The 16,611-nt window shown below is 57.6% G+C and overlaps 1 protein-coding gene across 1 annotated transcript; it reads left to right on the top strand.

Annotated features, from left to right (window-relative positions):
- Positions 1-3,855: 3,855 nt before the first annotated feature.
- On the top strand, positions 3,856-13,187 carry ANGPTL4 (angiopoietin like 4). Its single transcript, XM_027742223.2, has 7 exons — positions 3,856-4,397; positions 5,103-5,213; positions 5,678-5,804; positions 10,172-10,285; positions 10,371-10,466; positions 10,779-11,054; positions 11,617-13,187. Exons 1-7 carry the CDS (start codon positions 3,867-3,869, stop codon positions 11,796-11,798), a joined length of 1,437 nt encoding a protein of 478 aa, XP_027598024.1. The 5' UTR covers positions 3,856-3,866; the 3' UTR covers positions 11,799-13,187.
- The last annotated feature ends 3,424 nt before the right edge of the window (positions 13,188-16,611 follow it).

Consider the following 16,611-nt stretch of genomic DNA (forward strand, 5'->3'; position numbering starts at 1 on the left):
ATCCCTGAAGTGGTGACAGCGTAATTCACACATGCCCTGTTCCCTCTCACTGGAGTCTCCCTGACGTTTGCCATTTCCAACAACAAAGCAACACTGTGATCAACCTTCCTGTAAATCTGCTTTGCTCCCATCCCTCCTGGTGACATAAGCCCCGGGCGGAGCAGCTGCAGGAATTCGTGTGAGTTCAGACCAGGCTGAACTTTCACACAGTGACCTGCCAGGTCAGCCTGGGAAGGAATGGGGTAGAGAAAAAAGGCAGGGAACAAAGACACCCACCACAGCTCACCTGCTCACAGCCCGATGTGCATGAGACAGTGGGACAGGGATGGGGACAGGGACAGGGATGGGGATGGGGACAGGGATCGAGATGGGGATGTACTTCCAGGCATGTGGGGGCTGTTTGGAGGAGCTACATGTGGTGTGTGCTGCGTTTCCTGAGTGGCTGAGCTGGTGGGATTGCACGGAAGAGGAGATGGGGATGGAGATGGGTGCAGTGATAGGGATAAGGATAGGGATTGAGGAATGGGAACGGGAATGTCCCTTGTCCTGCAGAGAGACCTCCACAGAAAATAACTTTCTCTGGAGTCTACTGTTCCCTGCCCAGGGGCTGGCCCCCCATGGAGCACACAGAGACCCAGAAACATCCCCGAGGGCCATCGAGCCCTGCTGCTTCCTGAGCTGCTCCGGGTCCTAAGGCCACTGAGCAGGGGCAGGGTCCTTGTGGGGTCCTTCCTGGGGACCTGTGCAGGGGGAAGGGTCCCTCATGGCCCAGGACCAAACCTCAACCTTTCCCCAGCCCCAAACCAAACTGGGCAGTTGGGACCCCACAGGGATTTTGGCTGTAGCCCTTTTCCATGCAGGGCAGAGAAGGGCACAGACAAATGCTCAGACCCTGCTGTTTTTAGCTCCATTTGAACTCAAGAGCACCTGGCTCTTAGGAGAGCACCTTCCTGTTGGCCTGTGGTCATTCCCAGCCCGAGGCAGCTCAAGGCCTCCAAGGGCTTTGCATTAGTGTACCTTAAAAATTTGCATTTCTCAGGGCAAATTTGAGAATTCCCCACAGGAAAACACATAAGTCATGTGCCTTCTCAAAAGGCTTTGGCTTCTCACACTCCCTGTCTCCTGCCTCAGCACAAACACTGCCACTGCAGAAACAACCGGTGGGAACACGTCCTCTGCGGCCCCCGGCGGCACAACCCCGCTGTTTCCCAGGACAAGCTCCAGGGTTGGGTAAGGGCGGGCAGGGAGCAGAGCTCACTCAGGATTCATTTGGCATGACGTCGTTGACCCACACCAGCACATGAAATTGTGCTTCCCTGTTTGTCCCAGTGACTTGGGGGTTGGTGTTTCCCTGTCCAGAGTGCTCCAGCCCTGGGCTCTGTGGGTCTGGCTCCTGCCAGCTCTCTCCCTCCTGGGATGCCATAAACCAGCAGTACAAGCTGAAAAGGAGAGTTTTCATTTTTCCCAGACTCCCAGACTCTGGGAAGTTTTAGCCAGGGCTTTGGCTGCCCCTACAGCACTCGGAGGTGGTAGGTATGGTGGCAGATCTGTCCTTAGGGGTGGCCATGACCTGGGAGGGGGCACAGGCCAGCCAGGGGCACCCCACAGTGCCTCACAGGGACCCCAGGCCCAACAGAGAAGCCTCGGTGGGGGGAAGAATGAGACCCCCTCCCCATCACTACCACCCCCCTGTATGTTCCCAGATCCTCTCCAGCAACAGTGGCAGAGGGAGCAACTCTAAAACTCACAAAGATTTGGAAGAAGAAATTCACAATTTTTATTGTTTCTTTTTCCTGTGCAATGTTTCCTATCCATTTTTTTCTCCTCTTTCTTTCTCCTCATTTGAAAAATTTCTTCTGACCATGAAATAAACACAAAAGCAGTGGCCAGTGGAGGGGCCTGGGGCTCTCCAAACTCTGAAATTTCCCCAATTCCTCCTTATCCAGCTCCTACCTCCATCACTCCACCCTGAGCTGTTGCTGCTGGGCGCTTGCCCCGAGGCCTCTCACTCACCCTTTGGCCAGCAGCAGCCTGGGAAATGCTTGGAGATGGCTCTGGAGAACAAGGACCTTGGCAACTGCAAGTGTTTATTCCCACAGAAGGCTCCCACACCTTTGTCCATAAACACACCTGCACTACAGGGGTGCTTTGCTCCCAACAACAGGGAGGTTATCCCCACAAAGGAAAAAAAAGATGGGAAACCCTGAATATTAGTTGCCTGCTTGGACATGGGAATGTAAGTCTGGCTGATGGAAGTGTTGGATGAGCATGTCATTGCTTTGGAAAGGCCAAGTGCCATGGGAGAGGCTGGGCTGAGAAATCAGCTCTGCAGAGCTGCAGATCAGTAGAATGGCAGATCTCAAATGAGACTCCTGGCAAAAATTCCTCAGGGAAGAGCTGTGTGGGGTCGGGAAGCTGCGCTCAATGGCCACTACCCTTCGGAAGCTCCTGTGCCACCACCTTGCCTGCATCCCCAGGTGACAGGGGGACTACAGGAAGGGTAAATCTTCCTGCCAGGCGTTTTTGGACATGAAGAAAAGGCTTTTTCTGGGGCCATGCCTGAGCCCCAGGGCTCCGAGCAGCAGTGGTGGGATGGAGATGGAACCGCTGTGGGCTTGGTGGGGCTGAGTGAAGGAGTCCAGGGCAGTCATGTCAGCCAGACCCAGGGAGTGGTGGAAAGCGGGAATTTGGCCCCAAAAGCTGGTGTGGGAGGGAAGGCAGGTCCAAGCTCGAGACTGCGCAGAGCAGAGCAGGGACTGAGAGCTGGGGTGGCAGAGGAAGCGCCCCATGGGGAGGGAGCAGAAGGCTCCATCTGCTCCATCCAAACAGAGCCGAGAGCAGCTCCATCATGGTGTGTGAATTCCTTCATGGAGAGAGAAAACAGAGCCTCGAAAATCATTTTAAGCCAGTGGGAAAAGGCAGGACAAGAAGGAAGAGCTGGAAACCAGGGTCCGAGACACGGGCAATGAAATAAGATGCATGTTTTTCACAGGAGGATGATTGAAGCTTGGGGTGGGGTTGAGTGGTGGGGGATGGAGATATTCATCCTTGTCACTCTTGGAGACCAGGAACATTTAGAGGAGTGAACATTCTGCTCCCCTCAGGTATACAGAGGAGCTGATCCCAAGTGTGCCCCCTCCCCAGTGCTGGCAGAATCCCGTGGGGCATCCCCCAGGAGCCCTGCAAAGTCCTGTGCCTATGGTGGGCACCCCCCGGGGCCCCAGCACCCGTTTGGGCATGGCCTGAGATCCCTGTGGGGCATGGCCTTGGGAGGGGACATGGGTGCATCCACAGGGGTGGGGGACCAAGCATCAGGGCTTGGTGAGGGTGAGGGTCTCCAGTGTGGGGTGAGGGGCAGGATGGTCAGCAGGGATGGGATAGGGATGGGGATGGGAACAGGTAGGGGCATGGGGATGGGGATGGGAGCAGGAATGGGAATGATAGGCAGAGAGTGGGGATGGGAATAAGGATAGGGATGCGAACAGGGATAGGAATGGAGATGGGAGTGGGGATGGAGACAGGGATGGGACAGGGAGGGGAGTAGGGATGGGTATAGGAATGGAGATGGGCTCAGGGATGGGATGTGGAGGGGAATGGGGACAGGGATGAGGACGGGCGCGGGCAGGGCTCCGTGGCAGAGACCGAGCCTGCCCCGAGCGGGGGGAGGACGTGGCTCGGAGCCGGGGCTGCCGCGAGCGGCGGGTGCTGATCCCGAGCCAGGGCCGGCAGGGGAGGGCGAACAAAGCGGCGGGGCCGGGCGGGCGGGCGGGGAGGGGCCGGTGCGGGGCCCTCCCCGCCGCGGGGCGCGGGCGGAGATAAAAGCGGGGCGGCGGCGGCGGCGCGGGCAGAGCAGCGGAGCGGGCACGATGCGGCTCGGCGGGGCGGCGCTGCTGCTGTGCGCGGCGGGGCTGGCCGTGGCCCCCGCACCGGCACCGGGACCCGCACCGGGGGCCGGGTCCGAGCGGCGGGCGGCGGCAGCGGGGCCCGGGCGGGAGCGGCGGGCGCAGTTCGCCTCCTGGGACGAGGTGAACGTGCTGGCGCACGGGCTGCTGCAGCTCGGGCACGGCCTGAAGGAGCACGTGGAGCGCACCAAGGGGCAGCTGCGGGAGCTGGGCGGGCGGCTGAGCGCCCACAACAGCTCCCTGGGCCGGCTGCTGCGGCAGGCGCGGGAGGCGCAGGAGCGCGGGGAGCGGCTGCGGGGCAGCGTGCGGGAGCTGGAGGGCCGCGGCCGGCAGCTGCTCAACCTCTCCGAGGCGCTGCGGCAGCGGCTGGAGGAGGTGGCTGCCGACAAGGACGCGATCCAGGGCCGGCTGGAGCGGCTGGAGGGCCGGGTCCGGCTGGCGCTGCAGGCGCGGCCGGCCGGGAACCAGAGCGCCCGGGACCTGGGGGCGCTGCAGGTGAGCGCGGGGGGCACCGGCATCCAGCGGGGGAGCGGGGAGGAGGGGACCCGACCCGCACCGGCATCCAGCGGCGGAGCGGGGAGGAGGGGACCCGACCCGCACCGGCATCCAGCGGGGGAGCGGGGAGGAGGGGACCTGACCCGCACGGGCATCCAGCGGGGGAGCGGGGAGGAGGGGACCTGACCCGCACGGGCATCCAGCGGGGGAGCGGGGAGGAGGGGACCTGACCCGCACCGGCATCCAGCGGGGGAGCGGGATTGGCGGGCACTGGCACTGACCGGGGAGCGGGTTGAGGGAACCCACCCAGCTCGGAGGCACCGCCACCGACCAGGGAGAGCGGGGAGGATGAGGAGAGAGGGGACCGGAGCGGCACCGAGCGGGTGGAGCAGGGTGGGGGAGAGTCACTCACCCTGCCCGGGGCACCGGCACCGATCGGGGAGCGGGATGGAGCGGACCCGACGCGCCCCTGCCACTAGCACTGACCTGAAGAGCTTTGGCGGCGGGACAGCCCCCGGACCCGACCTGATCTGGGCCACCGGGAGAGTCCTCGGGGAAAACCGATGCGGGACAGGGAGCAGTGGGCTGGGATCAGCTTCAGGACAGGGGAGGGAGTCCTGGGGGCACCGGGAGCACTCTCCCGGGAGTCTGGTATGGCTGGAGCTTCCCGGAGCTACGGGGTTCACCTGGCTCTTCCCCCTTTAGTCCCTGATGGACGCTCAGAACCTGCGGATTGAGGAGCTCCTGCAGAAGATCAAGCAGCAGCAGTACAAGCTGGACAAGCAGAACCTGCAGATTAAAAGCCTGCAGAGCAAGGTGAGCCCCCGTCCTGCGCTGCAACCCCCAGCCTGGCCCCACACACGGTGGGGACCCTAGTGTGTGCCCCTGCTGTCCCAGCTCCCTGGCTTTGGGGACCCCAGGGGGGCCACAGTCCTGGTCCTTGAGCTGCAGTGTTGATGTGAGGGTAGCAACCTGCAAGCTCCCAGGGAGTTTGCATGGAGCAATAGGAGGAATTTGGTGGGTGGGAACAGCCTTCCTGGGCTCTGCCTTTGCATTTATCTGCAGAATAAACTCACTGGCATGGGTGTGAAATACCACAGTCATCTCTGGCTTTGCCAGGACCGGGTGTCTCCTATTCCTCGAGGTTTCTGGGCAAGTTCAGCCCCAGCTCTGGCCACAGGGAGTGGCTGGCGTGCAGCCGACCAGCTCCCCTGAGTAACAGTGTGGAAAACGAGCTGAGATAAAACTGTTCTGACTTGTGCATTTATTTTTTTTTTTAGGTCAATCTACTACTCCCCCTACACCACAACAAAACACAGTCTCCAAAGTGGAAGATAAATCTGAAGAAGAGCCTCAACCTCACCAGCCAGAACCAGAATGGCAGTGGGGAGCCCGTGCCAACACAGAGTGAGTATCTGCCCGTGCCACCCTGCTCATCTGCCCCAAAGCAAACCTGCAGCAGTTGCAACCCTTTGGAAACAAAAGTTTCACTTGATCTGAGCCAGGATGTGAGATTTGCTTAAAAAAACTGCAAGTTGGGAGTATAGCCAGAGTGTGGGGTTTTGGAGCACAGGCAAAATCCTTGCATTCTGGGCCAGTGTTAGTCCAGCAGGAATTTAAGGATTTAGGAGGCTTTTTTTCCTGCCCTGTGTTAGGAATGCAGTGGGGAGCAGGCAAAGCCTGTGAGCAGGTATTTGTAAAAGAGGATTGGCAGGTGAGGGGTGAATGCACGAAGGAGAGGAGGGTCTCAGCTCCTTGGAGTTAACTCTTGTTCACCTGCTCACACTTCACCCAGGCAGGATCTGCTTCTCTGTCTGTGGGAGGAGGGGAGGGTTAGGGAGCCCTGGGTGGAGAGGAGAGCTGCATACCTGTTGTGTCTCTCTCCCTTGGCTCATATTTAGGGCTTGTACATGAAGGACAAGTGCCTCAGCTTGCACTGTGCTTAGCAGAAGGTGCTGGGTTGCAGTGGATGCCCACAGCACAGGAAATGTGCACCGGAGCAGGCGAGTGGATGCTGTGCCTGCAGCTCCTGGCTCTGCCTGGAGCATCCTCTCTGCTGGTGACAGGGCTGGAGGGGCTCCTGCAGAGCAAAGGGCAGCAGAGTGGGTGTCCCCAGCTGTAGTGTGTCCTGCAGCCTCCCTCCAGACAGGAACTGGTGTCCCCTCAGGGTTTGTTGGCCAGGAGCAGCTGCTGTCATGTTGTGTCAGCTGAATCACAGTGCTGGCTCTGCCTGTGCAGCTGTCTGGGGATGTTCAGCAGGAGCAAAACAAACCAGGCAGGGTGAGGAGTCACGGGGAATTCCTGGCCAGGGCCTGAAGCAAGGATAGTATGGGAAAACACATAGGTATTTTGTATGTGTATGTGTATGGGTAATTTGTCTGTGGACCTCAGAGCTGTCACCGTTGTGCCTGAAAGCTGGCTGGGAAGAACAAAGGGCTGCAGAAACGATGCAGACAAGAAAAGAGGTGGGATGTGGTGCTCCAAACTCCTCCTGGTGCTCAGCTCAGTGGGGCTGTGTGGGGTCTCCTTTGGTCAGAGCAGCACTACTGAGCCAGAAAACTCTCAGAACTTCTCTCCCTTGTTCTTTTCCCAGCTCTGCTTTGTCACTTGCCTGCAGTAGTGTGTCATAGAATTGTTTGGGTGGGAAGGGACATTCAGAGGTCATCTAGTCCAACCTCCAGCTCCACTCTCAGTTTATGCTGAAAGTGGGGTGCAGGGAGATGGGTTGGGGTCTTTGCTACTTACTGGTGGCAGATGTAGGCTGTGCAGGCTACAGAGATGTTTGTGATGCACGGTGGGAGGCAGCAAGGGGCCCACAGTTCCCAGGGATGCTGTGAGTGCTCAGCACCTTCCAGTGCTGAGCTGTCCCTGATGAGGAGACCTTGAGCATCTCCAGCACCCCGGGCACTCCAACTCCCCCCCTTCCCCGCTGTGAGCTTCCCCTTCTCTTGCCTAATCCCTGTTGTTGGTATCACTCGCAGAAAACAAATCGGCTTCCTCTCATTAGCAAGTCAACTGAGTTTTCTGGCAGATCTTAAAGCGCACAGGCCGGCCCGTGCCCTCTGCCTGGGGGGCTTTTGGCCGCTTTCAGCGCGGGTGAGCGCTGCAGAGGCTTGTGCCGGCAGCTCCCGGCTTTTGTCGGGCAGAGCCCGGTGCCGGCGCGGCCCTGGGGAGCGGCGATGAACTCCACCGGCAGCCCCTGCAGAAAGACCCTTTTATTTGCATCCAGCGAGCACAAGTTTTTTCAGGGCAGGGCTGGCGCGGGGCCAAGCATGTGAAAGTTGAAGGCTCGGAGCTGCCTGGAGAGTGAGAGGTTTAATCGCTTGCAGAAAGAGGATCACGTCTTTGGGCAGAGCCTGTGCTTTCTGGCAGCCGGCCGAGTAGGGGAAAGGTAGAGCCCTGCTCAGGCTCCCCCCGTGGCGCTGAGACTCCAAAATAATGGGGTGGGGTTGGGGAGGGAGAGGGGGAGGTGATGCAGACAGCTCCAGGCACGCTCTGCCAATCCCTGAGGATGGATGTTTATCCCAGGTTAGTGACCTCCCTCTCCACCCTCGTCACAGCTGCAAATCCTGTTGGGTGAACACAGAGCCTGGGGCAGCTCCAACCTTGTTGTCTTACTTGGCTAAATAAAGGGGGAGGGAAAGGAAAACACAGGAGCGGCCGGGAGGGCTTGTTGTTCTGCTGGTGCCGTTCGGATGTGCAACATGAACTGGAACTAACGAGCGTGTTCCTCAAACAAAAAGACTGAGAGGAGGCTGTTCAAGCAGCTGCATCTCGTTCAGCTGCTGGAGAGTCCCTGTGGCATCAGGAGAACAGGGATCGAGTGCAGGAAGTGTGGCCAGGGCCCAGAAATGAGAAACAGGCAGGAATGGGTTTGGCTTCTCTGTGCTGGGACCGCTAATCATCCCCCTGGCACCTTCCCATTGATGCTGAAAGATGCAGTGGGAGAGGAGGTGAGGAGCTGGGTGAGCCCAGCACCCTCCAGCACCTCCCTGCTGATGGCCATGTGAGTGGGGGGCTTCTGGTTGGGGTGTTCCTTCCCCTGAACCTTGTTTGCTTCCCTGCCTGCATTCAGTCGGAGAGCAGGGATACTGGGGATGCACTCGGCCCTGGCAGTGCAGGGGGCTCTGTGTGGTTTAGATCCTTCATGCAAAACACCCTCAATCCCTGTGCCTGTGGGCTCAGGGCAGGGCTGGGGCCACACGACTGTCCTGTGGTGCACTGATGGTGGCACCAGTCCTGTGCTGGCATTGGCCCCAGGGGGTGTGAGGGATGTGACCACCAGCTGACTGCGGGAGAGGGGCTTTCCCCGCTGAGGAGGGGAATGTTCATGGTGGGAGGGAAGGGTGAGGGGAGAGATATGTTGGAAATGGGTGAAAGGTGGTGGCAGGTGTCACATTTCTGTCCCCTGGGTCCCCCCTGACCTTTTCTCCAGTTGAGGTTCTGCTCTTTGCCACAATGCAGTGTTGGGGCTCTCCAGCACCCAGAGAGGATGGGGCAGGAGGTGATGCCCTGCATGGGCTGCTTTTGCTCTTGGCAGCTCAAAGGCCCCATTTTCTCCCCTCCATCTGGCCTCAGGGAAGCCTCAGGCTGTTGGGGAGGGGCCCTCTCCCTGCTGCTGCTCTGGATTGTGGTGTCAGCCCTGACCCTGGGGCAGCTACCATGAGGGGACTCCCATGGGGGGGCTGTGGGGGTGGCCAGCACCCCAGCACAGCCCAGGGCTTGTCTCGAGGTTTCTTCACTTGTCTGTCTTGAGGTCATGCTGGCAGCAGCTGTGAGCTACCACAACCCATCCACCCTGGTGGGGGAAGAACAGGCCCCCTTTGTCTGGGGGTGACGGGGGCACCTGTCCCTGCTGACAAAGAGCCCCTTGACTGCTCAGCAGCCTGGGGCTGAATCTCTGCACATCCTTCTCTGGCCTTCTGACTGTGGTGTTGTAACAGGTTCCCTGCTCCCTGTCTCTCCCAAGTGCTGGGATCCTGGATGGACTTTTATCAGTGCTGTTGAAATGGTGCTTCGCTGGCAGCTCTGGGCAAAGTCCCTGCAGGGCAGAAGGAGTGGTGGGGGCCCAGCCGGCCTGGGGATGGAGGGGACAAGCTGGGGGGTGGCTTCACCCTGGGTAATCCACTCAGGCAATGAGCTGCTGCTCCCAGAGTCCATCCACCCCTTCCCTGCCCGGGTCAGCGTGTCTCAGAAAAAGGGTCACTCCAGCCTGGCGCTGTGCCCACTGCTGGCAGGTTGCCCAGTGGGATGTCTGGCTGGGGCCACCACAGTTGCTGGGAGAAGGAGGTCGTGTGCTGGAGATGCTCACGTGCCTTCCTGATGTCAGGACTTGGGGTTTCTTTCTGCCCCCGAGGCCCCCTGAGCCTGCTTCAGCCTTGGGGTGGGATGGGGATGCTCGGCCCCGGCGTTACCCTGGCCCAAACAGGCTGCTCCTGCAAGGGAGCTGGGAAGCATCCCGGTCCCTCCTCGATGGGGAGCCCTGCTCTCCAGCCAAGGTGACCCCAGCCTGGCCCAATGCCTGGCTTCTGCCTTGGATGGAAGCCCAAGGAACTCTGTTTGGATAGACGGGAAGATGTGCAGAGTCACAGTGTTTAAAGATGCTGAAGTCGGGGCCATCGTCCCCAGCGCGTGTCCAGAGCTGCCTCCGCTGCCCTGCACAGCTGGCCGGGCTCGTGGCCAGGGCTGCAAGTGCCGGGGCCGTGGTAGGAGCAACCTGCTGAGGAAGTGGGGCTTGGGGCCATCTGACCAGTTGCTGTTTCCTTCCCCTGCAGAGCTCCCAGAGGGTTGCCACCAGCTCTTCCTGGCTGGGCAGCAAAGCAGTGGCGTTTTCCAGGTGCAGCCCGTGGGATCTCAGCCCTTCAAAGTCTACTGTGACATGACTGCAGGTAAAGCCCTGTGGGTGTCCTGCTGTGCCTGGCAGGGTGCTCTTGAAGTGCTGACCCCAAATGACTGTGTTTTCCCTGCCCACAGAGGGTGGCTGGACAGTGATCCAGAGGCGCACGGACGGCTCCGTGGACTTCGACCAGCTGTGGGATGCCTACAAGAATGGCTTTGGAGATCTCCGTGGTAGGTGGAGGATGGTGTCTGTCTTCTCATTGCGTGATGAGGGGCAGCTCAGCAAAAGTTATTCCCCTCGCTGGCCCCTGGAGCTCTCTGTGCTGGAGAAGGGGGGACACTTCAGCTGTGGGCTGGAGAGGGGGGACACTGCTTGCAGAGTGGAGGTCCTTTATCTTCCTGCTGTGTCCTGCAGGTGCCAGGCAGTGATTCAAACGCTGCAGTGTCCTGGGTTGTCCCTGTTTGTCTCTGGAGCCTGCTCACATGCCTGCTTTGCACAGCATGTTTGTGTTCCTGCAGCCAATGCCGTGGGTCTTATTTCAGGTGACTTCTGGCTGGGCCTGGAGAAGATACATCACCTTGTCCAAGAGGGAAAATACAATCTCCTCATTGAGCTGGAAGACTGGGAGGGTAATTCGCAGGTGGTTCAGTTTGTCTTCAGCCTTGGTGGTGAGAGCACAGCCTACATGCTCAACCTGCTGGGGCCTCTGTCTGGAGAGCTGGAAAATGCCATCGGGGACTTCAGGCAGCTGCCCTTCTCCACTCGGGACCGTGACCACGACCTCAAAGCTGACACAAACTGTGCCAAACACCTCTCAGGTCAGTACAAGCTCTTCTGTTCCAGTGGTGTGCACTGCCCTGTCAGCCCTCCCCTGTCTGGTGGTGGCTGAGTGGGACAGGGACCCTGTGGCACTGGACCCCTTTGGTGTTGAGCCTGTCTCGTCCTCAGCTTCCCTGGGACAGCTGCATCCTCGGGAGGAGCCGTGCAGGGAACCAGGAAAGGAGGCTGAAAGTGGGGAGGAGGGGGTTCATGGTTCAGGTCTTGGCCCAAGCATCTGTTCTCGCAACAGCTTTGCTGGCTGCCACCTTGCTTGGAGCCCTTTCAAGGAGAGCAGAGACTTCCCACATGAGATGGGGCTGTGGGAAGGGTTTGAGGGGGTTTTGCACACAAGAGGGAGCAGCAGAGGTTTGCAGATGCATCCTGAAGTCCCACAGGATCTGTAAAACGTTTCCCAGTGCAGGAGGTGCCTCGATTGTGCACGAGGTGGTCCAGTGAGGTCCTGAAGCCCCAGAAAAGTGGGGGAATGGGGGCAAGAGCTGCCTGGGTTTGTTTTCTGTCTGGAATTGCTGTGGGTTGAAATTGCCTGTGTTGCCTTGGTAGGTGGCTGGTGGTTCAGCACCTGTGGCCATGCCAACCTCAATGGGAAGTATTTCCGCTCCATCCCCCGCCAGAGGCACGAGCGCAAGCAGGGCATCTTCTGGAAGACATGGAAGGGCAGGTACTACCCACTGAAGTCAACCATCATGAAAATCCAGCCTGCAGCACTGGAAGCAGAGCCCTAATGCTGCCACTTGAGACTTGACTTTCTTTGCGGAGCACATGGACCTGAGCTCCATCACTTGGTGTTTACAGAAAACAAACCCCCTCCCTGGAAAGCCCCCTGAGGGAGATCTCCCTCGGTTAGCAGCCCTTTAGTGGCACGACACAGCTCCTTGCTATGAGTAAAACAGCTCCATGTTGCCAAAACCCCTGGAAGAGAACTCCCAAATCCGAAGAGGAGCCACCAGCAGGGAGATCAACCTCCAGAGCATGCACAAGGGTCTCCTGACCTGCCACGTGCTGCTGTAGCAAGTTGTCTGGTGCTTTTTTTTTTTTTTGTCCTGTCTTAACATTTCTGTACTTTTTTGATGACCTGGGGCAGGGGGAGCACATGAAGTGTCTCCCTGCCCTGGACCCCAGCGCTGGGTACGGAGCCTTGCTGTGTCCCATCCTTCACTCTTGTTCCCAAATGATGTCCCACCTACCCTCCTGTGACAGCCCCTGGAGCCTCTGTCCCCTGCCAGGGCTGGGGGCAGTGAGCCCTGGGCAGCTCCATCTGTGCAGCCCCTGCCCTGCTGAGTGACAGGGTCTGGTGGGGGGTCTGAGGGTCGCCCCTGCAGAAGGAGACCTCAGGCTCATTTGCCCTCCCTTTGAAGGCCTGTGTTTCTGGCTGTGCTGGAATTTGCCAGGAGCTGGGAAAAACGCTTCCAGCTCTGAGGATGATGGGTGGGATCCTGCAGCTGCTTGTGTGAGGGCCAGGTCCTGGGGGGCTGTGCCTGGAGCTTACAAGTGCTGCTGGGGAGGGGTGGGATGAGCAGTGGGACAGCACAGGTACGGAGCAGTGACTGTCCCTGGCCAGGACACTGTCACTGTCAGCCCTCATGAACCTGGGGGCTGCCTTCTCCCACCAGACACCTCGTGCTTTGCAGAGGGACTGGCACTGTCCCACGTGTGTGTCCCAGCACTAAAAGGCCAGGGGGCAGCAGCATTTCTCTGCAGAAGCCACACTCACCTCATCAGGTGAGTACCCTGAGTGCAGCATCACCTCTGCCTTCAGGGTGGGTGCTGGGGGAGAGGTGGCCAGAACAGGTCCCCAAAAACTGTTACGGGCCAAGTTACAGTCTTGGGGCTTCCCAAGCATCCTGCCCTATTTGAAGTCATATTGACTACTGTGCTAGAGCTCCTAGCTGCTAAATACTGTACAGAGTTGTATGTAGGATGTTGGATCCTGTTGATGAATTCCTTGTTTTAATTTGTTTCCATATTTAAATGCAGTGTTAATAACAATGTGGTGTAATTTATAAATGTTGATGCCGGAAAGAAAAGCAAGTGTAGTTTGTGTATTTTAAACTTTTTTTTTTTTTTGTACTAAAATATCTTTTCTGAAGATGTCTTTTAATAAAAACAAGCCTGTAACTGTCCTGCCTGGTTTATTTGCCTGATGGTTTACCTGTAGCAGGTGTGTGGGAGCATTGTGAGGGCTCTGCTTTTGGAAACTTCCCTTATTGGAAGTGTGCCTGAGGCACTCTGCTCCCTTCTGGCCTCCATTTTCAGCTGTACCCTTGTGGAGCTCTGAGATAAATCACTGCTATAGTGCCCAGCAGCAGTTTTCAGTCTGTTTGAAGTTTATGGACTTCTAAATTTCTTTTCTTTCTGGAAATCAGGCCTTGCAGCAGCAAGTTTATAAGTGATGATGAGCTGGATTTTCTTATTCCCTGATGGCAGACCTTTGCACCAGGGGGATATTCCTCCTAGGTGGCTGGAAGAGCCTGTGGCAAGTCTTTGAAAATGAGCAGAGGCTGAGGTCTGGATGATCCAGGCCCACTAAAGTCAGAGTTGATCAGGACAAGCCCCACTAAGCAGCAGCCCTTTACCTGCTCGTATCTCATATGTGTAGTCATCTCCAAAAGCCTTTATTGTAACTTCTGGGGGCTGATTTCAGATGTAGGAATGAAATGTAGGAATTTAGATGTAGGAACTGGGGATGGTGCAGGAGCCTTGAAGATGAAGGGGGTAAATTCCAGCAGTGCTCACAATGCCAGATGGATATTTTTTTGCAGCTCCCATATACTGGAGCTGGAGAAAACCAAGCAAAGGAGACAAAAATTGCTTGTTGCAAGAAGAAGAGATGAGGCTACTCTAGTCCCCTGAGCAGCTCTATAAATACCCAACGTACCTAAATGTGGCCCCAGCTCCTGTGTCTGTCCTGCTTCCCTGGGGGGAATCCCAGGGTTAATGATAGCCCCAAGCACAACTGTGCAAACAGCCCATTATACCCAGCTCTGCACTGTCTGTCTGCTCACTCCTGCATTTAGAAATACATTTTTAATATTCCATTTGCTTAATTCAAAACTTGTTCGGTCCCTGAGTGCCCCAGCAGATACTGGGGCGTGTTTTAGTCTGGATGCTGAAGTGATGAGACTGAGGTGTTTTTTATGCATCAAATAGCTGGTGAAGGAGCTCTGCTGCGTTTCCTCATTGCCAGGTTTTTCTGGCAGACTGGGGTTTGCTTCCTAGTGGTGCATTTGATCCACAGGAGATGTTGGTGGCCGGTGAAGTGGGTACCGGAGGCCAGCCAGGGTTTGGTAAATGCCCAAATCTTGCCTATCCCGGTGATCACAGCTGCTGCTTTCCTGTGTGTCTCAGTCCTGCCTGTTTTGCTGCACAAGCCTCCACGCCCCATCAGTATCAGTGCCACCCCATGCCCCAGACCTTCGTCCCGCACTGGAGCACGCGGCATTCCGGGCCCCTTTCAAGGTCCCTCTGCAGAAGAAGCCAGTTATGGCTCTCTGTTTTCATCTGAACCCCCCCCCCCCGGAATCCTCCAGCTCCTTCTGTTTTCAACAACTGCTCGAGCTGCAGCTCGTGGCAGCCTCTGGGAGCTGCCGCGGGGCTCCCTCCAGCGACGGCGGCAGAGCCGGCACGGGCTGCTCCCCAAAACCGGCCCTGGGTCCTGCGGGGGCCGGGACCTGCTGCACCAGGGATGGGCCACCCCGGCCGTCGAGACCACCCCAGCAAAACCCCGGCGATACGGGGCAGAAGGAATTCTGCTGGCTCTGCGAGTGTGGAGGGGCTGTGCCCGGGGTGGGGATGGGATGAGGCCAAAGGCTGCGGGGGCTGACCCGCTGGGATGGGGCTTTGGGGACCAGCAGCACTGCGGGGCAGCCTGGGGGTGGCACGGGGCTGGCGTGTGCCTCAGCAGAAGCAAATTGACCCGGGATTCTCACAGGGCAGGTCAAGGAGATGTTGCACATCAGGCACCAATGTCCCAGCCCAGCTGTGCTTGTGTCCCCAAAAAGTGAGGACAGCCCTGACCTGCGGCACAGAGCTCCCTCTGAACAGCAGGAACAAGTGCTGGCAGACACGACAGTGGAGCCTGGAGCCCTTTTTTATTTAACAGTGGAATCCAAATCACCCTTTGGCAAAAAGGGAAGGTGTTTGTGTGTACACAGAGCTGCACCAGCTTGGATGGACGGGCTGAACCCCTGCATCAGTGGCACTGAGGTGATGGGGTGGGTAAGCCAGAGGCCCCCTGCAGTGGTGGTGAACCTCAATCAAACAAAAAAGGCAAATTGGCAAAGCCCCCACCGAGATCTGAAACCTGCCACACAGCCACAGAACAGCAAACTGAGAGCAAGAGACAAGTTCTCCACCCACCAACACTCTCCAGGCACCTCCAGCCCAGCACTCAGCCTCACCAGCACCAGCAAGGGTCACACTTTCAAAGCTGCCCCTGGCTCCAAATGGGTGCCTGGCAGACACTGGGGGAACCAGGACTCTCCCAGTCCTCCCAGGAGCTTCAGCTCTTCTGCTGGAGCTCAGGAGCACCAAGCACAAATTGAGTCTCCTGTGGATGTCTCTGGCATGACTCTGCATCCTCTCCTTTGCCAGGGACACCTCCCAAGCAGAGTGTTCTGGGGTGGCTCCTTGAGGGTACTCGTGGACACCACTGAGATCCCACTAAGAGGGCAGGAAGAGAAAATCCTGGCTCAAGTATCCCAGGCAGGCAGCTGCATCCTGGGTCACTGCAGGGGCTGAGGCTCCCAGGACAAGCTGCGACATCTTAGGTGACCGTTTTGAGCAAGTTTTATAAAAAAAAAAGTTTTATTTTTTAAAAAAGATTTTTTTACAACAAGTTTAATTAAAAAGAAAAGCAGATGGCATAGTGCTGACAGCTCTTCAGCAGAGTGAAGGAAATATTTTGGGCTTTCAGGCCCCCTGCTACCTGTTGAGGACTACTCCCAGTGCCCAGGTGGCTCGGTGTGTGGCTGCAGTGAGAGCTGCAGGGTTTGCCTGGGGTGTGGGGGGGTCACAGGGGCCTCTCTCGGGTCACTGGAGCTGCTGCTGTGAAGGGACTTCTGTCCCAGCAGTGACAGCCTGGGGTGCTGTCAGTGGGATCCCCAGAGTGGCATTGCCAGGCAGCCTCTGGGACGATGTGCTGCTGTGGCTCTGAGGGTTGCCCAGTGTGAAAGGACAAATTTGACAGACTCTCAAACTATTTATGAGAAGGGTGGCTCAACAGAAAAAAAAGAGAAAACGGGAAAAGCGGGAGGCAGCTCAAAATGATGATGGAATTCGGTCAGATGGGGAAAAACCGATTCTTCCAAAGAAATATTTAGTCACTATGGTGAGATGGTTTCAGGATAAAGCCCATGGAGGAACAGAGGCAACAGCCAGCCAAGCACAAAGAGCGTGGGCAGCTCCAGGAATTTACACCACTGCAAAATGAATTACTAACAGCTGCCCAATTTACCCAAAGTTCTTAAGTAACAGTAACTCAGAGTTAGGAAGGCAACCACGGGCCTGCTTCCCTTCCCAGCAGCTGCACAGAGACTG

This window comes from Pipra filicauda, unplaced genomic scaffold (assembly GCF_003945595.2).
Source record: "Pipra filicauda isolate LSUMZ 115617 unplaced genomic scaffold, ASM394559v2 scaffold467_size714961_pilon, whole genome shotgun sequence".
NCBI classification, from domain to species: Eukaryota; Metazoa; Chordata; class Aves; order Passeriformes; family Pipridae; genus Pipra; species Pipra filicauda.

Coding starts and splice junctions, on each gene's coding strand:
- ANGPTL4 (XM_027742223.2), top strand. CDS start 3,867: ATGCGGCTCGGCGGGGCGGCGCTGCTGCTGTGCGCGGCGGGGCTGGCC. Junction 10,286..10,370: donor CTACTGTGACATGACTGCAG/GTAAAGCCCTGT, acceptor CCCTGCCCACAG/AGGGTGGCTGGACAGTGATC. Junction 11,055..11,616: donor CTGTGCCAAACACCTCTCAG/GTCAGTACAAGC, acceptor TTGCCTTGGTAG/GTGGCTGGTGGTTCAGCACC.